The 25,467-nt window shown below is 52.5% G+C and overlaps 11 protein-coding genes across 11 annotated transcripts; 5 read left to right on the top strand and 6 right to left on the bottom strand.

Moving 5' to 3' along the window:
• Positions 1–810: 810 nt before the first annotated feature.
• Positions 811–2,571, top strand: SNOG_08178 (hypothetical protein; the record flags this gene model as incomplete). Its single annotated transcript, XM_001798449.1, has 2 exons — positions 811–1,095; positions 1,144–2,571. 2 exons carry the CDS (start codon positions 811–813, stop codon positions 2,569–2,571), a joined length of 1,713 nt encoding a protein of 570 aa, XP_001798501.1.
• Positions 2,572–2,684: 113 nt separating this feature from the next.
• Positions 2,685–3,923, bottom strand: SNOG_08177 (hypothetical protein; the record flags this gene model as incomplete). The annotated part of the gene is made up of 3 exons (XM_001798448.1): positions 2,685–3,340; positions 3,455–3,507; positions 3,559–3,923. The coding sequence occupies 3 exons, from the start codon at positions 3,921–3,923 to the stop codon at positions 2,685–2,687; spliced, it is 1,074 nt and encodes a 357-aa protein (XP_001798500.1).
• Positions 3,924–4,587: 664 nt separating this feature from the next.
• On the top strand, positions 4,588–5,244 carry SNOG_08176 (hypothetical protein; the record flags this gene model as incomplete). The annotated part of the gene is made up of 1 exon (XM_001798447.1): positions 4,588–5,244. The coding sequence occupies one exon, from the start codon at positions 4,588–4,590 to the stop codon at positions 5,242–5,244; it is 657 nt and encodes a 218-aa protein (XP_001798499.1).
• Positions 5,245–5,918: 674 nt separating this feature from the next.
• On the top strand, positions 5,919–6,089 carry SNOG_08175 (hypothetical protein; the record flags this gene model as incomplete). The annotated part of the gene is made up of 2 exons (XM_001798446.1): positions 5,919–5,947; positions 5,999–6,089. The coding sequence occupies 2 exons, from the start codon at positions 5,919–5,921 to the stop codon at positions 6,087–6,089; spliced, it is 120 nt and encodes a 39-aa protein (XP_001798498.1).
• A 38-nt stretch (positions 6,090–6,127) lies between these two features.
• Positions 6,128–6,309, top strand: SNOG_08174 (hypothetical protein; the record flags this gene model as incomplete). The annotated part of the gene is made up of 2 exons (XM_001798445.1): positions 6,128–6,146; positions 6,197–6,309. The coding sequence occupies 2 exons, from the start codon at positions 6,128–6,130 to the stop codon at positions 6,307–6,309; spliced, it is 132 nt and encodes a 43-aa protein (XP_001798497.1).
• Position 6,310: 1 nt separating this feature from the next.
• On the bottom strand, positions 6,311–8,647 carry SNOG_08173 (hypothetical protein; the record flags this gene model as incomplete). Its single annotated transcript, XM_001798444.1, has 2 exons — positions 6,311–7,387; positions 7,619–8,647. The coding sequence occupies 2 exons, from the start codon at positions 8,645–8,647 to the stop codon at positions 6,311–6,313; spliced, it is 2,106 nt and encodes a 701-aa protein (XP_001798496.1).
• An 880-nt stretch (positions 8,648–9,527) lies between these two features.
• Positions 9,528–10,589, bottom strand: SNOG_08172 (hypothetical protein; the record flags this gene model as incomplete). Its single annotated transcript, XM_001798443.1, has 1 exon — positions 9,528–10,589. The coding sequence occupies one exon, from the start codon at positions 10,587–10,589 to the stop codon at positions 9,528–9,530; it is 1,062 nt and encodes a 353-aa protein (XP_001798495.1).
• Positions 10,590–11,842: 1,253 nt separating this feature from the next.
• SNOG_08171 (hypothetical protein) lies at positions 11,843–14,273 on the bottom strand (the record flags this gene model as incomplete). Its single annotated transcript, XM_001798442.1, has 5 exons — positions 11,843–12,457; positions 12,664–12,958; positions 13,008–13,612; positions 13,662–13,791; positions 13,843–14,273. The coding sequence occupies 5 exons, from the start codon at positions 14,271–14,273 to the stop codon at positions 11,843–11,845; spliced, it is 2,076 nt and encodes a 691-aa protein (XP_001798494.1).
• A 1,495-nt stretch (positions 14,274–15,768) lies between these two features.
• On the bottom strand, positions 15,769–17,493 carry SNOG_08170 (hypothetical protein; the record flags this gene model as incomplete). Its single annotated transcript, XM_001798441.1, has 4 exons — positions 15,769–16,091; positions 16,137–16,284; positions 16,319–17,015; positions 17,084–17,493. 4 exons carry the CDS (start codon positions 17,491–17,493, stop codon positions 15,769–15,771), a joined length of 1,578 nt encoding a protein of 525 aa, XP_001798493.1.
• Positions 17,494–18,382: 889 nt separating this feature from the next.
• Positions 18,383–21,015, bottom strand: SNOG_08168 (hypothetical protein; the record flags this gene model as incomplete). Its single annotated transcript, XM_001798440.1, has 5 exons — positions 18,383–19,203; positions 19,294–19,486; positions 19,540–19,637; positions 20,001–20,623; positions 20,675–21,015. The coding sequence occupies 5 exons, from the start codon at positions 21,013–21,015 to the stop codon at positions 18,383–18,385; spliced, it is 2,076 nt and encodes a 691-aa protein (XP_001798492.1).
• A 2,308-nt stretch (positions 21,016–23,323) lies between these two features.
• Positions 23,324–25,429, top strand: SNOG_08167 (hypothetical protein; the record flags this gene model as incomplete). The annotated part of the gene is made up of 1 exon (XM_001798439.1): positions 23,324–25,429. One exon carries the CDS (start codon positions 23,324–23,326, stop codon positions 25,427–25,429), a length of 2,106 nt encoding a protein of 701 aa, XP_001798491.1.
• Positions 25,430–25,467: the final 38 nt, after the last annotated feature.

The raw sequence follows: 25,467 nt of genomic DNA, 5'->3' as shown, positions 1-25,467 counted from the left end.
TTCATCGCTATGATGATCAACGGAACCTCTTCTTGAAATTATTAGATCGTTTGTTCGACATAGCCTCTAATAGCATGTCACAGGTATCGCCTGATCGTTAAGTTTGGTTCGCGGTTATGTCAGGCTAATTTGAGTTAGCACGAGCACCCAGATCAATACTGCTACTTCATGGAAGTCGGATATTCCAAGCTGATTGCGCTACCCAACAAGCTCTGCTTATCGATCATATAGCTTAATGCGAGCTCAGCAGTTTTTCGACCCCATAGGTGACGCCCGCGCCAGAGCTCGAGGCTGATGACTCTGAGCGGCAAAACGAGGACCTTAAGCAGGTCGACTTTCCGCTGCACGAAGAGGAAGAGGCCGACGACGACTACGAGCTGACCAAGACAAAGAAGAAGGCAAGGTCTCTAAGATACCAGTTAGGAGCAAGACGCCTGTGCAGGGTAGGACGCCTGTGCGAATGCTGACAATTTGGCGAGCTCGCGTACAGGATCACAAGGCGCGCTACTTCAACACCTCATTTTGGTCAGCATTAGTCTAATGTTGGTCATACCGTTCAGTGCCCCCGGTAGGCCAATCTCTGCATGCTATTCGATAGGCTCCAACGCTCTTGACCAATCACGGATATTTTTTAGTCCGATAACTGGTGCGATTGATGACTTGGCTGAGAGTAACAGTTATGTTATTGCGCACGCTTCCGTCTCACATCAGACCTTCTTTTCAAGTAAAGAAGTACTGTCAGAAACTTCATTCTTCGTTTTCAAGCAACTCATTTGGTGGGCAGATACCATGAGTTTCTTCGAGGGCATCATGTCCCCAGCCACGGTCGCGATAAGCGGCACGGTGCTCGTGTCCGCCTTTCTGTTCTATCGATGGCTTCTACCAAAGCCTATTCCTGGCATTCCATACAACCAGGAAGCCGTCAGATCGGTGTTCGGCGACATTCCCTCCATGCTGAAGCATCTCCAAGGATCAAGAACGATGATGGACTGGTTCTTAGCAGATCACAAGAAACATAACTCCCCAATTATTCAAAAGTTCATATTGCTATTTGGACCACCGGTGGTGTTCATCAGCGATTATCACGAGGCTCAGGTAAAGCATGCTTCTTTACCGTCTACTAACGGCACTGACTTTCCCTAGGATATTGTTATGCGCCGCACCAAAGAGTTTGACAAGCCAGATGCTATCAGTGATGTATTCTACGGCATCGCTCCTGAATTTCATGCTGTGAAAGTAACGAGCGAAGCCTGGAGGAATCAGCGCAAGCTACTTCAAGATCTCATGGCACCTGCATTTCTTCACGGAGTAGCTGCACCCCAGCTGCACCAAAATTTCATGGACTTGATCAGATTATGGTCCGAGAAACAGCGACTTGCTGAGGGTCGGCCGTTCGAAGTTAAACAGGACATTTTTGACGCTGCGTTAGAAGCGATCTGGGCAGCTGTTTTTGGCAACGCAGGTACTGCCACAGTCACTCGTAACCAGATCGATCTCCTTTCTGGTCAGAAAAATGTCAGTCTACCTGCCTCCGTGGACCAAGCGGTGGAGTTCCCAAAAGCTCCAGCTCCCGCAGAGTTTCGCGCAGTGCTCGAACTCACCGAAAGCATTGAAGAAGTTATTAAATCCCCCTTTCCCCTGACAACAGGCTTCATACAGCGCTATCTTCCATCCGGTCGTAGGAACCTCCGCATAAAGGCTCAATTCACCGCAAGAGAGATTACAAAGGCCGAAGCTAGAATGAAAGCCAGCGACGGCAAAGAGACAAAGATCACAAACGCTGTCGACCATGTCCTGCGCAGAGAAAAGATGGCCGCTGAGAAGCAACAACGCGCCCCCAAGTACCAATCCACCATCATCAAGGACGAACTCTTCGGCCTCCTCGTAGCTGGCCACGACACAACCTCTACAACACTATCTTGGGCTATGAAATTCCTCGCCGCCCACCAGCCCGTGCAAAACAAACTCCGATCCCAACTCCGCTCTTCGCTATGTGTAGCACACGCCGAATCCCGCGTCCCTTCCGCTCAAGAAATCGCTTCTTGCCAGAACCACTACCTCGACGCCGTCATCGAGGAGATCAATCGTTGCAGCAACACAGCCGCCCTATTCAGCCGCAGGAGCTTGGTTGATACTGTGGTGTTGGGCAATTTCATACCCAAGGGAACGTCAGTCTACTGCCTCGCCGGCGGCGGCGGCGTGCTCCAACCCGCCCACTCTATCTCCTCCACCCTGCGCAGCCCGCAATACCTTGCCGCCGGAGGCGGCAAGACCAAGCCTTGGGACGCTCACACCATCAAAGACTTCGATCCCGAGCGCTGGCTCGTAGCGGACAAAGACACCGGTGAGACAGTGTTTGATGCGCAGGCGGGGCCGCATCTTGCGTTTGGGGGCGGTCTACGGGGGTGTTTTGGGCGGAAGTTGGCGTATTTGGAACTTCGGCTGGCAATTGTGTTGGTGCTGTGGGAGTTTAGATTGGGGGAGGTAGAGGGGGAGTATGGCGGGTGGGAGGCGATTGATCAACTCACGCATAATCCGGCACAGTGCTATGTTAGGCTTGAGAAGGCTTAGATATTTTAACGACCCTTCCGCTGGAATATTCGCGCACAGAAAACTTGATGGTCCTCCATTTGCAGGTGAGTGGATGAGTGATGTTTTAACATCGATGTTTGGTTGTCTTGCCATCAGATCAACGATAATTCTTTGAACCTGAGACGTCGAGTGGGTGAACCTGGGCTCGACTGAACCATTTCAACCATCTCAAAAACGTCTTCCCATCTTGCATCGACTTCCACCTCATCCTCATCTTCATGTACGTCGATGCCCATCCTATTCGCGGTCAACCTGACATCCGCCATCACTTCGTCCATGCTCTCATAACCCGCGTTCCACGCTTTCAACAATACGCTGCCCAGCCTCGCTTCCTCCAACTCCTGATACAGTTTCTGTTTCTGCCTATCCTGCAACCATGGCCGATGATCTCTGTTCAAAGTCTTATGGCCGTCAATGGTGAAGCGTCTGCATCCACCTTCAACAGGACAACACGGTCCCCAGCAGTATGTCTGAGCCGAAGGTGACCGCTCAGTGAAATCGTTCGTCATCAACCTCCAGACAAACGTGGCCCAACGGAACAAATCGTCTTTGACACTTCCATACGCGCTATCGTCAAGTTCGACATCTTCGTCACATACCGACCCTCCTTCTCGGTAATCTGTCTTGTCGCCAACTATATCAGCGCCGATGAAGCCCGTGAGGGCGAGCGAATAGTCAGACCGCACCCAAACCATTTGAGCGCAAAAAGCGCGCAAGAAGACGGACCGCGAGTGTGCGAAGTCAAGTGCTGCAAGGCCTTGTAATGCCCAGCGATACTACAGAGATAGCATCACCCGATCGTTCCTCGTCTGTGTCTCAGGCACAGGCACCTCCATCGCAGGAAGCTGGAAATTAAACACACCGGGCCATAACCTCTCGATAACAACATTGCCGTCTGCCAGCGTTTCGGCGTAACTAACTTGCATAAGCCAATCCATCAATTCCGTGCAAGATTCAGCGACTCACCTCACAACCCTCTTATGCTCCTCCCCCAACCTCTCATAAGCATTCCTCAACTTGACCGCCGGCCAACCATTCAATTCCCGTCCATTGTCATCGTCGAACCACTCGACACAGACGATGATGTGCTTCCCATCCCGGTGCGGCGCACACCACGCCAGGTCGAAGAAGGCCGCATACCAAGTTTCCGAATCTTCGGGTGCGATGCTGGCTTCCAGAGGAACTTTGTTGCCGTAGTATGGTATGTGTTTTCTCTCCTGTGTATGCAGGTTTACTTTTTCTTCGTCGATGAGCGCACTTGGGGTGTGTGTTCTGCCGAGGAGGAGGTAGGAGAGGAGACAGCCTATGTTGCAGCCGTGGTGGTCGTCCATGGTGGGAAAAGGAGAATTGGACTGCGGAAGTGATGGTGGTTGGTATAGTAGGGCTAGCCGAGAACGGTTGCCTAGATAGGCAGCATCCAGCGCGCTAACTTTGTTTTTAGTACACGGTTCGGAGAGAGGAACGATGCATTGTGGTATCACAATGGTGGTGTGATCGGAGCCGAACGACATATCCCAAGATGTAGGGCTATACCTATACTATAATAATTCACAATGCGAGAGACGAAATTTCTCACCGGAACTACAAAACACGATCGTATATATTTCAACACAACTATTTCGGCATATTATATTCAAACCGAATTATAATGGTATAGTCAGTTCGTCAAGGTCGCGCCGTGTGGCTGCGCGAGGCACAAGATGTTGCCTTTCACGGACCTGATCAATCCACTTGATCAAGCCATTGTGAACAATCAATCTTGCCCTTGCCCTTGCCATGTCACACGAGACACATTACCAGTCTACATCACAAAATCCAACACTTCACATCTTCAGAGTTGCCTCTCTAGATATAACACCTAACACGTCGTTCCCTGAAGACCACCCACACTACTCTTCCAACAGAAACCCTCACCACAACCAACTTGCGAAAGCGACACTAGCTTCACTCACACCCTACGGCACAAACTCTCGCAGACTTTCCAGACCAACAATCATGGGCATCAGGAAAACATCTAACAGCGCCGATCAGTCTCGCATGGAGACTGAGGCCGATAGGAAGAAAATGATCCAGAAGAGCCTGTTTCTCCTGGAAGCCGAAAAGGGCGAGTCAACCGATGGCGAGTCATCCGATGGCGAGTCATCCGATGGCGAGGGTGGTGAGGATGATGGCGGCTTTGAAAAGGGCATTGACCTCGGCGATGACGATACGGATGAAGAGAGCAGCGACGATGGCAACGAGTATGAGGAGGATTCGGTGGTGGAGCTTGTTTTCGAGGAGGAGAGTAAGCCGTCGGTCGATGAGGAGCCTCTGCGTGCTATGAAGATGATCAAATATGGAGGACCTGAAATCTCTCAGAAAGCAATTGAGTACCAAGTCCCTCGAAAAGAGATCGAGTACGAAGCTCCTAGGAAAGCGATCGAATATGAAGTCTCTAGGAAAGCGGTCGATTACAAAGTTCCTAGGAAAGCCATCGAGTATGTCGTTTCTGAGCGTTCGAGCGACGGTTCCGAGGTGAAGCAGGTATACCATCACCAGAGCTACAAGGAGTACGCCGGTTATTTGGGCGAGAAGGGGGACGACGATTCTGACAGCGAGAAGGAATACCATGGGTACCCGAGCGAGGAGGACGATGGTACGGACTCTGAGTAGTTCACAAGGTCTCAAGACCTTCTTCAAGCGACTCGTAGTATGTTGTGTAATAATCTACCTCGCGCGCATGAACTCGCAATAGTGTTACTATGGATCGGTTAGCTGTCAAGCTATACTTTCCCAATAAACTCATTCGAAACACCTTATCTAATTACGTCCTTGAATACATCTAATGCAAATCAGACCCATGAGTTTCTTAAATACTGGCTTATAGAGTGGTGTTGATTTGGTTGCGATGCTTTGTAATTGCCTTGTCACGTCGTGCCAGCAGCGTGGATCGAATACTTGTTTACCAGTGCATGTCATGTCACAACACAAAGATTAATGCCCGCTATGTCCCGTAGTTACATACAAACCTCCTTGCCCTACATAGAAGAATATACGAATATCTCAGTACATGTTCCGTGCCGTTTGTGCTCGCTCTTTCCTCTTTCCTTGATGACTAAGAGCAGCTCGGAGTGAAGGAGAACGACAATGTTTTCTTCTAGCGTCTTCCATCCGCGTTGAAGCTTCTCTTCCTCTCTACTTTGGGAAGCAGCAAGAAATGCGCCTATCAAGTATTAGTCATGCAGCGTCATGTAAACAAACAAACCTCGCGATCCAGTTTGTTCTCTCCATTTCACCTTCCACAACGCATGCACTTCGCGCTGTTTGCACCGCTTCACATCTCCATGATGTCGGGCTTTGCTAGGCATGATCTGAGGTATGTGTTCTTCCATCTGAAGTCACTTGAAACAGGCCCTCACATTTTCAGACCAGGAAACTTCCAGAGTACGACTGCCTTTCCAGAGAGTGCCCGCCGACAAGCTGACATGTGGATCTGTTCGTTTAGCTCACTTATCTAGAAGCCTGAAGGTCTATGCGGTAATTTGTAGGTCCAATCATGCTTGTTATGTCTCCTCGTGAGTACAACCTCTAGATGCACAACAATCAACACAACGACCGTTTATAGGTTTAACAGCGGTGAATTTCTATCACAGATTTTCTATCACAGATAATCGTAACATATCTCCGACAACATCCAACTTCCCACCATCCACACCGCCGTCTCCTAGCCCATCATAATCTATTTCCCCCCACCCAAGCTCTTCCCCAACGCCTCCAACTCCTCATCTAGCTGCTTCATCCCATCACCCACATACTCCGCCCGCTCATCCCCACCCAGCATATTCTCCATCGCGCGCCTCAAAACCGCCTGCGCATTCTCGTGGCTCGCAACAAACGCATCGCGCGCCATGCGCAACTCCGTCCGCAGCCGCGAGCGCGTGACCACCGAGTCCACTTTCGACAGCTCCGAGTCGAGAGCCGCGGGGGTGCGCTTCTTCACGGACGCCACGGTACGCTGGTATGTGAGCCATGCGGTTAGGATAGTGGGGAGCGCGATGGGCACGACGGCTAGCATGAGGTGGGTGGAGCCGAGCTCGATGTTGGCGAGGAGGGATTTTGAGGAGTACTTTGAGCGGACGTGGGGGTCGAGGTAGCGCAGGAAAGCGGTTGTCAAAGGGCGTGAGTGAAGCATGCGTCGTCGGATTGGGTCTGGGTCCTCTGTGTATGGAGCGATGGGTGCGGCGGGCTTCTTTCCCTTCTTCCGAGGGTTCTCATGCGCAATGGGCTTCTTCTTTTTCTTCTGAGGTTGCTGCATGGGCCGAGAATGGGAGGACGGGGAGAGAGCGCGCTTTTTACGAATCGTGAAGTTTGTGTGCCTATGCACGTGATTGAGCTGTACTGATAGTTGTAGCTGCATCACGCCATTCTGATCACCGGATGGTGGCACTGAAGCGTCCGCATGTGCTTTATTGATTGCTGCGCTGTCCACAGGAGCATCTGAGACGGGCTTGTGAGGAATTCCCTTGTCCTTCCGTAGCCCACGCTTCTTGATACCCGCGAGGACCTTCTCATTGTACACCGGTGTCTTCCTGCGTGTACGTCGTCCATCTACAAGTCGCTGTGCTACCGTTGATACGAACTCATCTGGATCTTCCTCTGTCTTTTGCGCAGTTGGAAATAAAAGATTCTTCAAACCCGGTGCAACATCCAGTCCATTTGTTGTCTCTTCCAACTCTAAAGCATCCCTGGCGGCTCGGAGGCGGGCAAACTTGTTTTCAGCCGTCTTGATTGCACTCACGTACTCTTCATGTCGCGTCTGAGTGTTTTCCGGTGTCTTGGGACTGTCTTGCACTTCGTCAGATGGAGTAGCTAGTCTCAGTGGCGATGGGTGTATCTTATTATAGCGTGAGAAAGCGTTATTGGCTGCCCTAGGTATCGGAAGTTTCGCTCTACCCAGACGGAAAGCCATGATGAGACTGGAGCCCTGCCATCTCACAATCCTCACGTAAGGATGTCGTTCTGAAGGATTTCGTTCTGGAAGACGGACCTTGGTGTGTCGTGCCTCCTTGCCAATCGCAGGTGAATCCGAGTCGTACGCGTCGAGTTCGCGATCCAACTCATCATCAGCCTCGGACTCGTCCATGGACTCCTCTTCCTCGACTTCCGCCTTCACAGCAACCTTCCGATACTTGACGTAGATCCGGGTATTGACCGCCTTGAGTACAATCCAAAGACGCAGATACTCCCGGATCAACTTGTTCTCTTCCTCATCGTGATAGTGCAACTCATGAGTGTACTCCCCATACTCCCCCAGCGTCTCCAACCACTCCTTCTCGCCCTCTGCGCCCCAAATCTTCTCTCCGAACTTCTCCATCAGCTCATCGACCTCCGCCACCAGCGCAGCCGGGTCGACAGCGACATCGACGACGTGAGCGTCAACTACCCGCGCGTCGTCACCGTCGGAGATCTTGTGTGTCACGACTCGGAGGGCCTGGGCAAGTTTGTTCACCGTCTTGTCCTTGAAAGAGAAATTCGTGCCGGTCTGATGGCGCTTCAGACCGAGATGCTCGATGACGCTGCCGATGCTGAAGGCGCCTTTGGTCGGGTATTTCACGCGCTTTTCCCAGAAGGCGCGGGAGAAGTTGGAGTTGCGGGCGGCGAGGGACTTGAGTGCTGCAGATGCGGCCGATAGATCTTTTCGGGAGACTTTGGAAACTGATTTGGAAGGAGAATGACTGGCCTCGTAATCAAAGTCGCGCATCAGGTGGTCGTTGGCCATGTCATTGTCGGCATCAGATATCTCTACATCCATCTCGCCATGCTGATCGATCTCAAGTTGGTTCGTGGCTTGACTGGGTGCAGCAGACATATTGTCTTCTGGAGTGGATATGGCTTGCTCGATGTTGGCTGGTCGATCGCCCTCAACTGAACTCCCGGCTGTTGTTGTGTCGAGTGCAGCAGACTTTTGCTTTCGACGACGCAATCCCGCGGAAGGTGAATGTCTAGCCTGTGAAGGCAATGCCTTTAAAACAAGTCTACCGTCCTCTGAGATGATAATCTTGCCTTCGCCGTTCATTGTAGGTAATTGATTCTCAAGTCGTCGAGTTGTGTTGAGAAGTGCGTTGTCCAAGAAATCTCTGTTGGGAAGATTCGTACTGTTGACCTAAGATATAGATCTGTGCCGAGTATTGCGTCGTCCAAGTAGTCAATGCCGAGAATTGCGTCGTCCAAGTAATCACTGCCTGAACTGTTATTCCGATGATTCGAATCCAAATTGCAAGCTGCGTAGTTGAGTCAAGAAGCTTGTTATGCCCAAAACCTCTGCTCAGCAGCTTCTCACAGTAGATATGTATTGCAGCATGATCGCTAGCGCATCGAGTGTACCATCGAAAATTAGGCCGTCGCATCTTCTTTCGCGCTCGAACTAGATGTGCACACTAAAATTCCACAGTGCTTCGTCCACGCCTAGGCTTCAGAGTACTCGGAAGACCCTCGATTCACTATTGATGTTCCATGCTCAGGCTTCCTCGAGGGAGGAGAGGTTTTCGATTCACTGCTGGCTGTTCCGTGTCTATGTAGGCTTCCTCGAGGTGGGAGTAACTCGCGAGACTCTCAATTATCTGCTAATATGAGTCGACGCGCCTGTGCTTCCCCGAGAAGGGAGTAGACTCTCGGTTCACTGTTGTCGTGCATCGACTGGCCATCTCGACGTTACACTTCGACATCCCAGAGAAGAGAGAACATGCAAGCTTAACTGCACACAAAGAAACGAATCGTGTTCACACTGCAGAACAGGGCTCGACGGATAGAAGCGGACTTCTAAACAAAAAATTGAAAAAGAACATGTAAGAGTAGGTTATGTTTTGCACGGGCTGAGAAAGCTAGAATGGCTACAAAGACGGGTATATCAAACTTGACGACGTAAGAGAGAAAAAGGAAATCCTTGCCTCCTATATTCAAGACTTCCCTGCCTCCAATCCACCGCCATCTTTCTCGGTCTTCTTCTTCTCCTCCACCGTCTTAATTCCCACAACCTCTACAGGCACCTTCCTCGCCATCGCCCTCCTCCTCGCCTTCTCCAATTCCCACACAACCCCATCAACCGCCTTGAGCAATATCCTAGCATCCTCCAAATCCCGCCTACACCTCTCCCTCTGCTGTTCCGTATGTCCGGGCTCCGTCAGAAACTGCTCAAACATAAATACCTCTTCTTCAATCTGCACCTGGAAATTTTCCATCTCTTGTATAGCCAGCGTGGGATCGTGGGTTTTGAAGTCGATCGTGTTTGATTCAGGGAGCCAAGAGTCTAGCGAGTCGTTCCCAGCGTCAGAGGCGAGTTTGTGTTGGAGCGATTGGCGCCATTTACAGAGTCTGATGTCGATGCCGTCTGCCATGGAGCGGAGTCTGTTGTAGGTTATTTCGCAGAGATGTATTTCTTGACGACGGCGCTGGCGTTCTTCTTCGTCCATTTCGGGCTTGTGGCAGTAGGTATATTGCTGTTGTGCGTTCATGTAGAGCAAGTATTCCGCTTCTTTCAAGAGCGTTTGCTTCTCGGCTTCCAGCTCTTGCATCTTGGCACGTGTGGTGCCCACGTGTATGTTTGCAAGATTCTCGACATAATCGATGGGCGTGACATAGTATGCGCCAATCTCCTGGGGCGGTTCGGTCGGCACGGAAGCGCCTGGGTTGTCTGTTGCTGTTATTGCCTGGGGCGCATCCACTGCATCATGCCCTGGCTTCTCATACATGTCGAATGCAAAGTGCGCCGCGTGCAAGACGCCATTGTGTCGAATGAAATGCTGCATCACCGGATCGAACTGCGACATAAGCTCAAGATCGCTAGCCAGGCGCCAGAACTCGAAAGATCTAGCCCTCAGCCTGCGCTCAAGCCGCTTGTACGCCTTCTGCCGCTCGCCGTTGTATTGCAGGTATCCATGCGCTCCCAGCAGACCCGCGCATGCCCCAATGTTGGTCATGCCCAGGCATCGCGTCCAGCGTGGTATTGCAGGGCGGCGCATGAAGAGCGTTGGTATGGACGCCGCGAATCCAAGTGCTGCCCCAGCCAGCGCGCCATCGTCGACTGTGCGTGTGTCTGTCCAAGCATACAATTTTCTTGGTATGACCTCAAGACTTTTCTCCGATGCCACAACGCCTAAGAAAGCATTGTAATAGTACCAATTGACAGCGGCGCCAAGTGCGCCAGCCCACAAGCCCAGTCTCGCCGATGACCGTATGAACAGCGCCGTCTTCGAAATCGAGTGCGAGGAATGTACTCGCCGTGCGTAACTGGACGCGAAGGAGGTATACGTAGCGGCGAGTGCGGTAGATCCGATGACCGAGTATTGAAGCGTCGCATTGGCACCAAGCGGGTCCGGACGTTTCGGTATGAGTCTATACTGCCCTTCCCCTGCAGCACATGTCAGCTCCTTCCTCGCTTGCGGCCTGTGAATGATGCGGGGCATACCAGGAGGTATAAAGAGGTTCAGCACCATGGCTCCAAGAGCCTCCGCGGCTTCGTAATGTCGTACCAAGTTACCGGATCACATGTGACGGTTTTGCGACAGCAGCTTGCGTGGGGTGGAATCAGTCGCGTTCGAGCAGGTTGTCAAAAGATTGTCCATGGCTGGGGATATGCTGGTTGTGACCGGTGAAAGGCGAGGCTGCGGGTAGTCATGAGGCTGACGACCGCCATCGTTACACGGGACAGCCACGCGAGGAGCGGCTGAGGAGGCGCCGCGGATGCGACATTGTAAGAACCTCTTTCAGGATAGCGTACATCTTCTACGAATTGTGAAGCGACATCCAAGTCAGGGATGGCGGTGATTTTGCGACAGCGGTCGTGTGCATGGGTTCATCTCGTCTCAACTGGGATGCAGGGTCCACCATACTCAGCGTCGCGCCAAGCTATCCTGCAGGTCAGTATCACTGTTCACCACCAAATGGACATCAACTCCAATGTGTCACATGATCGAATGTGAAACATCTTCATTATGAGCTCTATCTCTCTACGGCTCCTTTCCAATACCTTCCAGTCCCATCCTTCCATTCTCATTAGTGGTAATACATGTATCAATCTACTAAGACAAGCAATTTCGAACCAGCGCAAGTGCGCCAAAGCTTTTACAAAAACCAAGCCCAGGACAATGAAGTCCATACATGAAGCAGTACTAGTCTCTCAAACGCCATCGCTAATGTGACCCTCGTGCGGGGTAAGGAGAAACCCAAATGATGCAAAACAAGAAACAAAAACAGACGAAGCGAAAATTGGCATCTACTGCCTGTGCAAAACAATCTTCGCATCCTCGGTGCGCAGGAATTCGAACACGGATCTCTCGACTCTGTTCAGGCCCTCCTTGAAGAGAAATTCTGTGTGTTCCGTCATCGTCATCACGCCGAACGCGCGAATCAGAATATCTTCAGGGCTCATGCCGTCCACGGGGCTCATATTCTTCCACTTCAGACGCATCGCTCTCAGGTCGTTCATCGCCAGCAACCGATCAATAATCGCAGCCGAGCTGGTAGGAAGGCCGGGTTGCGTAGCCAGCGCATGCTGGAGGCTAGAAATTGCGTAGCGCTCTTGCAGCCAAGCAGTCAGGATATGCGTGGTGAGATCATAGTGAGAGCCAAGTTCGGGACGGAAGATGGATTCTCCGTGATACCAAAGTGTGTTGATCCGGTGCAGGAGGCCTGGCTCATCGGGCGGTGCTGACGGTTTCGGGAAAAGCCAGTGCAGAAGCATGGCAGTCACCTCACATTGCAAAGCGCGGAGCTCCACCATGCTGACCGCAGCAGGCCTTGCCACCACTTGAGGAGCTTCGACTGGCTGGCTCTTGAGCACAGTCGGATGACGTGGTTGGTGAGTTGATGGAGCGGGCTGTGGAGCGGGCTGCGACGGAGGTTGAGAATGTGGTGGATGAGTGCTTCGTGGTGCAGATGCGGGCGCAGGTGCGGGCGCGGGCGCGGGCTGTGTTGGTACCAAAGTCATCCCATACGCATGTGCAGTCTGCACGGCTGGTGCTGGTGCGATAGCTGCGTTGGATGTCGGGGGAGGCTTATGAGCTGCGGCCGGCGCGTGGGGAGTAATAGATCTACTAGGTGTTGAAGGAGCCAAAGATCGCCCATGGTGAGCAACGGGACTGCTGGTTCGACTGGGCCCGCGAGCTTGAGCCAGCTGCTGTGCTCGTGCTTGAGCTTGCTGGGCAAAATGGGCATACGTATTAGGTGGATGTTGCTCATGTGCATAATTAGGAGCTGCGGGTGCAGGATGTGGGTATGCTTGATGTTGAGGTTGAGGAGCAACAGGCGCCTGGTGTGCAGGTTTACTAGCTGGAGATCCGCGATGTCCATTTCCATGGGTATCAGTAGATGGGGTCGCAGCTTGAGGTGCCTGGGATGTGGGAGCAGTGACCGGGGGTCCAGCTGATGTCGGGGCAGACGATGACTCTGGATACTGTCTCCCAGCAATAGCATTAATAGCAGCAGAGTCATAGGGGCTGGTGTATGTCCGGGCATCGCGCATGAGTGGTGAGGCATGCTGTGGCCCCCTGGATGGTGGACGTGAACCATCACGTGAAGTCTCTTTCTTCATATTCACAGCAGTAAAGCCGCCGCCGCCACCACCATTCACTGCTTGAAATCCACCAGCTCCAATGGAAGGCGGGGCGCTGGGCTGTCGAGCCGTGCCATTCAGTTCGTTGTTAGAGAGTGGGCTGAGCTGAATCCTAGCAGGTTCAGCGCCATTGGCAGGCGATGGTGATAGATGGGACTTGTGAGTCGGTAGCGGCGGAACATTTTCCATGCTACCATTGGCACCAGGAAGAAGGCTGTGAAGCGACTTGCGCGGACTCTTACTCCTCCTGTTGAGGGGCATCGTGCTGTAGGGACGCTTGTGGGGCGTCCCCGAACGTTCCTCTCCGTCCGATAATGAACCAAATGCTTCGCTCTTCCTCTTCCTGCCATTTATAGGCTTTACTTCGAGATCAGCACCAGGCGTCGCATCATGCCCTGGTGGGGTAAGTGAGTGAGGGGTGCCATGGGGTGACTAAAATTACATCAGCACGTGACCGAAAAGTTTAAGTCAATCAACATACCAGCTGCGACTCGCCGTCGATATCAGCAAGCGTATCGTAATCATTTGCACCCGATGGCCTCTTGAGCTTCATGTTGCGAATGTAGTAGCATGCTTTGATGATGATCCAGCGGTGCAGGTGGATCTTGAGACTGTAATAGGCTTAGCGCGAGATGCATCACCAGCGCATCATCTGAACTTACATTTCTTTATGCTCGGGCTGCTCGTAGAAGAGGTCTTTTGTGTACGTCTTTTTGGCTGAATCTGGTGTAAGCAGGCAGGTCCGATCCGCGTCCTTGCTCCAGATGGCTGGCCCGTAGGTTCCGAGCAGCTCCTCGAGCTCGGTGTCCAAGCTGCGCGGATCCGCGGCAAAGTCAAGCAACGCATCTCGCTCTTTGGGCAGCTCTTTGCTCAGCTTGGTGACTTCACTCGATAGTTTGCGATAGTCTGGGTTGTCGAACTTGGGAATTCCGCGGTTCGTGGTGCTGCTGGAGGCGGACAAGCCCAAGCCCAAGCACTCTGTCACTTCGCGTATTGTCGGATTATGCGAACTGAAAACACTGATCCAGCGCGCGCGGTCCCAGCGGCGCACGCCATGCTCGAGGTCCAATGCTAGATTATCTTTGGAGCTCATGATGACGCACCGGCGACAGGACGGAACAAAAGGAAACTGATGACGATGGCGATGGCGATGTAGATGAGTAGAGGTAGAGGTCTGGGACTGAGATGGCATGTGATGGCGTGGCGCCAAAGCGCGGATGATGTGTTGGGAAGAGAGTTCGGTAGAGGTAATAGGGGATGGGCCACTGTCGAAGTACGTTGGACTAGCTTGTCTTGGAAAAAGTTTCTTCTGTACGAAGCAAGGTTCCAGTCTCAGACGCCCGTCGTCCTACACCGATCCTCCATGCACGCTTGTGCTGTCGGGTGTGTAGGGACGTGCAGACTCCGCGTATCACTGCGAGCGGTAGTCGTGTTCGGTGCGAATGGTGATGAGAAATGTATGACCGACGAGTCGCTCCGTCTAACAGAGCGCCGACGAACTCACGACCAAGAAGCAGCAATGCCGCAATCTGCGCTTCAACCCAGTGCTGCCAGTTGCAGCGGGTGCGAAACAATCCTGCTCACTGGGCCGGCGCATAACCCTACATAGAATACGCGCCCACACAATCCGCACGACTCGGTCCCAATCTTTCTAACGAGGGTAATCATAGCAGCCCGCGCCGCACTTTGGTCCCAGGGGTGAGTGAAAAGTGGGGCCGTGACGCCTCCTTGCTCAACTCTTGTGCGACGCTTGACCTTTATTTGTTGTGATAATGCCATGCCTCCGATAGTCTATCCAAGCGCTAGGTCACCAGTACAGATTCCAATAACTTCGGAAACCTCGTGTGAAATTAATGCTACGCTAGTTACCAAGGTGGGTTAAATGACCCGGGAAGACGCCACCAGTGCCATCAGTGAATAAGCGAGGCTATCACGCTTTTGTAAGAGTCACAGGGATAGCCGCCGTCTTCTATGACGCGGTTCCAAAGTCTTGCACACCATGCACAGTGAACTAGCTTACCTCAGCCGTGTAATCCGGGGCCTGGCCATGCAGCTGCGTACAAATAGATGCGAGTAGACAGTGCCATACGCTCGCATGCGGCGTGGTAGGGCGACTTGGCCCGAGTTTTTTCGTGTGGCGTACGTGGTATGTAATCTCCCTGTCTGTGCTTCTCGGAAGTGCTATCGATGTGACTTACGCGGTATTTAATTACCCTAGCCAGATTTACTCCGCTTCCTGCCCATGTGCAATGAAATTTGTGAACCTTAATCCTGGCCATCTGCTGATGACATGTCAGCAGTCAGCGTCGGCATAGCTACCATCTATAATTCCACCGATCTGACTCTAGTCTACCAATTGAGTATGCTCTCGCGTGTTGCAGCCAAGTTTAGGCACCCGTAAGCCAACGGGCCTGCAGTGTGGGGCCTCGGTCTAGTGTAATCATATGCGAATGCCTTAAAATTTATGCTCAACCTCGCACATGCTGGAGTATTATTGATGTTTGAAGATGACCTATACGATACGCGCCACAACCGTCCCACCAACGCCTCTCCTAGTCGATCCTACAATTCTGCCAGGACAGCTACCTTTAGCCAACATACCACATTGTGCCCCTGCCCTCTTCTTCCTCGTCCTTGCGGAATGCTTCGAGGTGCTCACCGAGCCATCGTACCGTGGCTGTAAAGTCAATGTTCTTCCACTGCATTTCCTTCGCGTACTTTTCGCCGGCTAGCATGACTATAGCTTGTCGCAGAAGCTCGTCCTTGTCAACCACTAAGCCCGGTGCAACACCAAATCCCTGACCGACATCCTCGAAATTGATCAGGATGGTTTCGGTCGCGCCCATCAGCGTGCAATACTGCTGATGTCGTCGTTCAAGTTCGGCGTTTGTGGTGCCTTCGCTAGCCCAGCCTGTGGTGATCAGCAATGTGTGATGCAAATTTGGTCATGACTTACGCTGCTCTGCACGCTCGAATGCTGCCATATGTCTTTTAAGTTCAATCCATGTCAGCAGCGCACGCTCTCGTGCTATGAACACAGGCACGTTCTCGAGCATTTTCTGTGAGTCGGCTCGCACCAGCTCTCGCCATATTCGCTTCCAGTTCTGTTCAAGCAGCACTTCTTTCTTCGACACGCACGGCTCCCTCCTCGTTATAAATATATGAGCGCAGCGCTCTCAAGCTGTCGTAGTCTAGTCCGCGATAGGGAATGCTTGCGCCTGATTGTGGAACTTTCTCTGGCCCTACATCACCTGTCCGAAACCCTGCAACTAGTTGTGCAACGCTTTCGGTGATCTGCCGCTCTGCAGCAGCTTGCTCAGCGAGAGCATGTGCGGGTGCTTTGCTGTCCGCGGAATGCCCATTGGTCGCAGGCCATAAGGAGCTGGCTCCCCTTGTTCCGTTCCTCTCACCGGGAGCAAGTCGACTCCAGACGCCTTCAGCAATATTTTGGTGCTGCTGACCATTTGATGTTGCGTTCGCGCCGACTGAGCTGAAGCCACCGACCGCGTGCGCTGAGGCTCCGCCGTTGATAGCGGAGAACCCGGCTCCTTCGCGAGGCCCCACTATAGGACTCTCACCCGACTCTGGGGGTGTAAGCATTGCGCTCGACGACATCGGGCTGCCTCTTGAGCCTGTGTCAACATCGTGCAGCACTGAATTGGGTGCAAGCGCAACAAATGAAGCCGGGGCTTCACCATTGAGGCTGTTATGTTCAGCTTCAGCCCGTGCTTGCCGGTTCTCTGCCTTCTTCCTTCTTTCGCGATCCAAACGCTCTCTAGCGAGGATGACGTTGCATGCTTTGAGGCCTATCCACCAGTGCAAGAGTTTGTGAATGCTGCAAGGACGGTCAGCCATTACGCCCGCGACAAAACATTGGACCATGGAAATCCATTGAAAACTTACAGCTTTCTGTCTTCCTCAAGCTCGATATATAAGTCCCTTGTATAGAGCCCTTCATCGACACCAGGCTCGTTCGCTGTGATCAAATGCTCTCGATCCCCAGCTCTCCCCCAAATCTTGCCTCCGTGCTTTTCAAGTAGCCCATCAACCTCCTCTTGCAGGCTGTCTTCTTCACTAAGAAACTTCATCAACTCTTCCGGCTCTTTCGGTAGCGTCGCGACGACGTCACCCATGTCTGCAACCAATTCTCGAACTAGTGCCGATTCGAAATTTGTTTTGCCGCGCTTGTTGGATGACCATTTTGCGCGCAAGCCCAACCGCTCGATCAGCTCGTGCATGCGCACTTTGCTACGATTCTTCATGATGTCCAGCCAGTCCTTGGACGTGGCATATGTTATTGATGTGCCATCCATGGCGAGTGCTGTGTCATGCGCATGCACAGTAAGGGGTGGCAGATGGAAAATGCTTAGGCTCGTAGATATGTTGTACCACACTCCCTCAATGCGATGCGCATAGGATGACCATTACGCGACCAAAGTGCCTGTGATGTATAGTGCTGATTCCGCTGAGGTTACATGCAGTTGCTGGAAGTACCTAGGTATGGTACCTACTCGATCGGAAAGTTCCTCTTGTCAGTCGCAATAATCGTGACGGCTGAGAAGTCCGCGAGGTACGCTCTGAACCCTCTAAAGATGTATAATAATACAGAAATGATGAAGAGAGTGTAGGGGATGAAACGGTGAAACCAGGGTGGAGCGACGGCAACCTTGGAAGGGCTCGGTTACAGATTTCATCTGCAGCTAGGCCCAAAACAGTAAGGCCGGGGTAGGATGGAACGCTACACTGATTGGCCACGCGTTGACTTACCCACGACTACAAAATCTTTACGCAGCGTGCAACGTCTTGTCCACAATGCCTGGCCTATCTTCCAATGCCATGTTATGCAGTCTTCATATGTCCGTGGAGAGATTTGCACGTGTTTCAAAACACCGCTTTGCAAGAATTAGCAGTATCTCGGAATGAACACGTCCCCAAATTTTCCACAATCGGCGACTGTCTGCAGGGCTTCAGAATTTTTCGTTTTCATTAGCTCTTAACGCTACGCCTCAAAACCGTGACCTTGATTTGCCATGCACGTGCCATCCTGGTGAGCTAGTAAGGACTGTTGAAGCTATACACTGCTTGATCTCATCAATTCCGTGGGGTTTGCTATATTAGCAGTCTTGTGGTATTGATGTCCATAGCATCTTGAATCCGAAACTTCGAAAAGTGTCCACCACGCAACTACCAAACCGAACAGCCTTAGACGGCTCTCAACTCCACATCCAAAGTCCCCCCAACGGTTGAAGAGGTCTTAGCAAGATCATCTCGCATCCGGTTGAACGCCACTTCAGTTCCCTTGCGACCCAACTGCGTCTTCTTCGCCCCCTTCGGGCCCATGTACGTCAATAACCACATATTCGCGTTTTCGAGGATCGCAGCCACATCAGGGAAGGACTGGACCATGTCGCGTAACACCCCTAGCATCTTGCTGAAGGAATGGCACTCTGCCATGGTCAGTGGGAAGTCACATGCTGCCCCATCAACGTCTACCGTCCAGACGATATTGATGTTTTGGGCTTGCTCGTCTGTCAGATTGATGGCTGTCACAACGGGCGGTGCTTCTCGGTTTAAGCTAGCTTGCAACTCGACAACTTTCTGTACCTTCTGCATAGTCTCATTGTTCCCGATAAGAATCGGCTGGTTCTGTGGGATGGCTGACACAACGAATGGTGTCTCTCGGCTCAAGCTGGCTTGCGACTCGACGACTGTCGGTATCTTCTGCGCAAGTTGAATGTTGGCGATCAGAGCTGGCTGCTCCTTCGTGGAATTTGGAGGACCCGCGGCTTGTAGCTCTTTCTCCTGGTCCACCAAGGGCGTCTCAAGGCTACGGAGAGCGTCTTGGCTGATCGATAGGCGCAGTGCGCTAGTTCCTGTTTTATTGCGCTTGCTTTTTGATGGTTTCCGTTCAATGGGTGCTCTGGGCTTCCGCTTCCGAGCTGCGCGAGGTTTATCTGACAGGAGTGGCCCGTCTGTATCATCCTCTTGGTTGACGACCTGGGCTGAGAGGGTCTTCATTGGGGCTTGAAAAGTGAATGTATTTGTCCCGGAACGTGATACTAAATTGCTCTTCCCCGGGGAATGGAGCGTCGCTCTGATTGTCTCAATAGTACCTATGTCGAGACCGGTATATCGCAGCGTAAGTAGGGCGAAACTGTTGCTGAATTTCAACCCGTCGCCGCCGTTGCCTACTTCGTATGGCCTCCACACCTGGAGATGCTTCGTTGATCGGTCCATAGGCTGAGAGATCAATATGCAGAACATACCCATCTCCTCATTACCGTCAAGGGGCATGATGGCCAGACTCTGTAGATACCTGGTTAGCACTTAGATACAGTCTTTGGCCATGTATGTCTTACTCGATCCTTGACGAAAGCCATCTCACGCAACGTGAACAGTCCCGACTGCGCCCCGAAACAGCCTCGACAAACAGCATCACGATTCATACCCGAACTCCCTAGTGTCGATGGTGGGAATGGTAGACTCATATCGCGAAAATTTGCCTGCAGTTCTCTGAAAGATGGCAGTCCACGATATGAATTTTTCTGACTCTCGGGTGACAAATAACCGATCCAAATGCCACGAGCATAAAGTTTGGGTGCCGAGTAATAATGGCCACTTCCATTTGAGAAGTGGCTGAAACACTCGAAGTCCAGCGGTATTGGTGCCGTCCTAGAAGCTACTGATCTCTCGCGCATAACTGACCGTGGCGAGCGAGGTCCACCGAGAGAGTTCAATCCAAGGCTTGAGTCGCGGGGAGAAGAAGGTGCCGAGCTTAGGGGACTAGAGCTACCGTCACGTGTGGGAGTGGTGATCGTACCCTGAACATTATCATCGAAGTCTAGGCCGACCTCAACTTCGAGTGACCTGTACTGCGGGTCACCTGGGAATTTCCTCGCATTGCGGAAGATGCTGAGGACTCGTTGGAATGTCGCATCAGAATCAGCTGATCCGCGATCCAGGCGTATGCTGCCTGCTTGGTACATGTCTTCAGGAAAATGAAAAACCATGAGATTGCAGTCTGTCGAGATTCGCTCGCAAACTCGATGAAAGCAGTCGTGTGATGTGGTGCCATCAAGCTTCAGTAACATCGATCCGAATGCAAAGACGGGGCCATTGGTACCAGAAAAACCGAGTTTAATCTTGCGGTAAAGACGAAGCTGGACATGGGAGAAGCCAATGTAGGAGCTATCGGTCTCCATGATGGTTTGCTGTCGCCTGGTAGCCCCCATCACAGAGTCATCTAAGGAAGGGTGATCATTCGTATGCGTGTCTTCATTGAAAGTGCGGCGGAGGGTCCTCATGGGGGTGGTCTGGGATGAGGCTTTCGCTGTCGTGAATGCAGGCGATTCGCTGCCGCCAGCGTTCTCCATCTGGGCTTGATAATCGACCCCGTGAATTATCTTCTTGACCAGTATGTTGCGACGAAGCCGACTCTTCAAACTAAAGATCATTAGCTCAAAACGGTACACGACTTCTTACAGGCGTACGTACACCGTGGAGTCACGGGGGTAGACGAGATCCGACTCGTATGGTGTGCCAAATCGAGCCGTCAGAAGATGGTTTCGACTGCCTTCACCTGGCCAAATGAGTGGGCCGTACTCTCGGAGTAGTTGGTCGAGCTCCTTATCAAACAGTGCAGGGTCGTCGCGATCGAGAGTGGAACCTTGGTCTCGGACGAGGATACGAAACAACGAGGGTAGCTCTTCCCTATATAGACGATTGACTGCTTCATGCTTGAAGACCGCGCGAGCGCTTGTAGTGTAGCTACGTAGTCCAAGGCTTTGCAGCTCGGCGTGCACACTTGGGCCTCTCCATGACTTGCGTGCAGCCATCGAGCATGTGATCGGGGAGGCGCGGATTGTGTCTGGTGCTAGATACGCGATAGCAAAGGCGATGTCGCAGTGTGAGGGTAAAGAAGATACTCACCTTGCACTAGTCAGGAAAGGACGGACATGCAACAAAGGTCACCTGACGGCGTTTGTTGAAATAGACCAGCTTTACGAGCACTGTCGGTGAGTGCTGGAGGGCTAGTCAGAGCGTGCCCAGGTGAGTGCGGGCGAAGTGCGAGTCGAATGACGCGATGTAAACAATGGAAGCAAACGCCGCTTCGCTCCAGCCGTTTGAACGCTACTTGTGCGTCAGGCATATCGTCCAATAAGAATTGTCTTTACAAGCTGCTTAGAGTAAGTATGATAAACCCCGACCCATCGAATGAGTTTTACGGTCGTTTTATACCACGTTTGCCTCTGTTCTACATAGCAGTCGCATGACTATGTGTAGTGTACCTGGAGTGTCTCACTAAACGTGACATGTAGTAGTGAAATTGGTCTTCGACGGAGTGCAAAGCTTGTCCAATCACAAATGATACGAATATGCGTGCACCCGTACAATTCTTGTTTTCTCCCACCCCGGCTCCTAGGCGTGTCCTCGAAGTGATAGGACGTACAAACTACCGAAGAGGATCTCACACTTGAACTTTTCGTACTGATAGAGATGGTCCAAGCTCTTGTACTGTGTAGGCGACAAGGCAGCTTTTGAGCGTGCTATCGGTTACGGAAGCCATCTGAAAGCTCTCGGTTTCATCTAAGAATACTGTTAACCTGTCTAACTTCAACTTCTTTTGGAAACGTTATGGTGTGCTAGCAAGTCATCGAGGCTATTCGGGTTCGTACAAGAGATGACAGTTGCTCTCTAACAGTAGATCAAAATCACACGGGGCGCGCACGAACTATTGCAGTACGTAGTGCAGAAAACGCGACAGCGGGGACCAACGTTATCTTAAACCTTCTTCCTCGTCTCTCCATCATGAACGTCATCGCTGACATCCTCTCCACACACAGACACGGAGGCTGTACCCTCGTTGTTGATCGTTACAAAGAAGATGGCCATTCCCGCCCCCAATCCTTCGTATCCAGCGCGCCGACTCCGCCAACGGGCAGCAGAACGCCATGCGGCGTGGACATGGTATTTTTAGCACAGCCTCCCGCGACACAGGACGACGGCATGGCCAGCTCGAGACTTTAGAAAGTCTTCAAAGACATGATAAGAAGAGTCGGACGTCAAAGTAATGCGATATTTGCAAGCACTTAGTTGGTTGTCGATGTCCTGTCACTGTCCAGCGCATCGTCCCACCAAGTCGCGTAAGATGATCATTTCGCGCCTCCGCGAGTCGCGCGATTTGCTCCGCATGCGCCAACCCACCGGTCAAGAGCTTGTCTCCACCACATTCGCTTCCCCCAGTCACCAACCGCCAGGTCGAATGTTCCGATTCGGAGCCATGGTCTGCCTCCAGGCTATGGGATTGGTGCGAAGGCGACCATGGTGAGGCTGAATTTCGGAACGCATAGGCTGCGAGGCGTTCCTCAGCCGCAGAGCGGGTGCACCATATCTCGTGCGGCTTGACCCTGTGCTGGGTACTTGTACCTGCATTGTAAGCAGCTCCCGTAGGTTACAGGCCTGACCTTCGTCATAGTCGTAGTCGTACCTACGCTGCTAGATTGGCAAACATCATTCTCGACCACTAATACGGGCGACGGCGCGTAGCGGTCTCGAAGCCTACTAACCATGGCGGGGGTACCACTCCCGCTACAAGTTGGCTCCCCAAAGACTAACAGGCAGTCTTCGGTCGACAACGTACCAGCTGCTCTGCGCGCGGGCTCGCCCACAGTTGGTCCTCAAGCTCGACCGTCCCTCACGCGCAAGAATACCTCTGGCGCTTCTGGCGCTTCAGACAGACTCTCCCAGCTATTTCCGTCCCGGCCGTCCTCAATCGTATCAATATCTCCTCCGGTTACCGCCGCGCATTCTCGAAGAACGTCTCTACCGTCTCCGCTCACGCCAGCTGCCGAACCGACATATCGCATACCGCGCGCACCAGCACCACCGTCTTTCGCCGAAGACACTTCATATAGCCCTACAGCGAGCGCATTCCATCCTCAGGGATCAGCACAATCACTGCAAAGCGGCAGTGGAAAACGGAGGCTGCTGAGTCGACTATCATCACTGGGCCGTGCGAGCTCCAAAGCTGGGAGGTACAACAAGTTGGAAGATGAAGAGTCTCGGCCAGAGACCAGACGGCTCGGGGGTGTGGAGGAAGAAGACGCTGTAGGATATGATCTGAGCGGTTTCGATGGACTCCCCATGAAGAAGTTTGAGCCGCACTCGAGGATAGCAAATGCGACAGACGGGAAAGAGGGGGACCGTGATTTGCATGAAGCAGGCTACGCTGCCGAATTTGAGAGACTCGAGGCGCAGTTGGGCGCGGGCCTGGATTCTGTCATCGAAAAGCCCTTTACACACAATCCCACATCGCTTGAAGTGCGAAGTCCAAGTCACAGACGAGTCCTGTCTGGCTCCCAGGTCGTATCTGCGCAATCCATGGCAGCGCAGAAGGAAGCCGAGAAGACAGGGGGCATTGTTGCTGTTGCAGATATACCCGTGGATATCAGTGACTTCCATGCAGGCTCCGACTTTGACACACGAAGTATCATGACTACTGATACTGGTCTGGCTAGAAGCGGGCCACAGACCAGCTATTTCTTTCCCGAGGATCCGGAGCAGCCATCGTGGCGGCCATTCTCAATGGGTCGGCCTTGGCTTGCGATGCTCATTCTCATTGCGCTTGCTCTAGCTGGTCTGCAAGAGTTTCTGTGTCAATGGTCTCTTATGAAGGTCAGGGAACACCCCGAGGGCGGCTTGGTATCGTTTGAGAAGCCGGGTGACCTAACTATTACCGAATTCTTTACATGGAAATATGCGCCCATCATGTCCTTCGTCTTCTATGGTATATTATGGCAGATGACCGACTTTGATGTCAAGCGACTCGAGCCATATTACCAACTGTCAAAGAAGTCGGGCGCAACAGCTGGCGAGTCGTTGAACATGGACTATCTGACTTTTATGAGTTGGCTCGTCCCATTGAGAGCCTTGCGTCACAAGCAATATGCGGTCATTTACAGCTCAATGGGCACTTTGGTAGCTAGTAGTCTCGTGCCGGTCCTTCAGTCGGCTTCCATCGTGGTCTACCCACCAAAAAGCGAACGGAGTGGCGACAACACGCTCAAGTCAATCAGAATCGACCCGCCGTGGTCACGCGGGGTATCGGGATCGTTAGTCTTTGTAGCTTTCTCTGGAGCAGCACTCATGTATGCTATGCGCCGGAAGAGTGGGCTACAATCCGATCCGAAGGGTATTGCTGGCATCGCGGCCATGGCAACCAGAAGCCATATTCTTCAAGAGTTCCGCGGACTCGATACCGCGCCTATCGACAAGATCCACAAGCAACTGCGGCATCGCCGGTATATTCTCCATAAGAGCGCACTGTGGCAGGGAGAATTCATCCGAAATAACGCGGAGAAGGTACATGAGCATGGTGCGGATCCTCGACCACTCATGCTTCGCAAGCGTTCTGGTGTACCTTTCATCACCTTCATGGTACTTGTGACGGCGTCCATCCCGGTCTTCATGTTCTACGACGGCGCAGGTATAGTCACAGAGAAGCTACCTTTCCTCATGACTGCCCTAGCTACTGTGATCCGAATGCTCTGGAACACGATGAACTCCGACGTCCGGATGCTGCAGCCATTCTGGATCCTCGCCCAGCGCCACGCACCCGCAAAAACCCTTACGCTCGACTACGCCGGCACGAATCCACTACTCCTCCCTTTCGTCGCCATGTCCAATGGCCACTACCTCGTCATGGTCGTCGCCTTTGGCTCCATCCTAGCCGAGATCCTCACAGTCTGCGTCTCCTCCATAAGCGTCGACGGCAAGAAATTCATCCCAGGCAACGGCGACCGCGACGAAGACGACCCCTCCGACATATCCCGGCACAATACCGAGCAAACCTTCCGCTCCTTCTGGTCCTCCTTCTTCCTCACCATGGCCATCCTGCTCTACCTGATCACCATCGCACTCGTCACCTACGTCAAGCGCTCGCACAAATTCATGCCGCGCCAGATCGGCACCATGGCGTCTGTGCTCGCGTTTATCCACCAGAGCCGCATGCTGCTGCTGTTCATCAACACGGAGAAAATGGACTCGAGACAGATGACGCGGCACTTGGAGAAGACGGGCAAGACGTTTGCGCTGGGCTGGGTGGGGGGCAGGAGTGATGGGGATGACCATTTGGCGATTGATGAGGAGGAGATTTTGGCCGAGTATAGGTACGGGGTGGATTGGACGAAGACGAGGATTTTGGGACATCAGGTTGGGGCGTGGGAGCATTATGAGTCGCAGGGAGGGTGATGAGGAATGGGGGGTTGATGATACCAATATGCAAACAC

The sequence above is a fragment of the Parastagonospora nodorum genome, assembly GCF_000146915.1.
Source record: "Parastagonospora nodorum SN15 chromosome Unknown scaffold_12, whole genome shotgun sequence".
In the NCBI taxonomy this organism is placed as follows: Eukaryota; Fungi; Ascomycota; class Dothideomycetes; order Pleosporales; family Phaeosphaeriaceae; genus Parastagonospora; species Parastagonospora nodorum.
The sequence above is the reverse complement of the archived record's forward strand: the minus strand, read 5'-3'. Positions and strand labels throughout refer to the sequence as shown.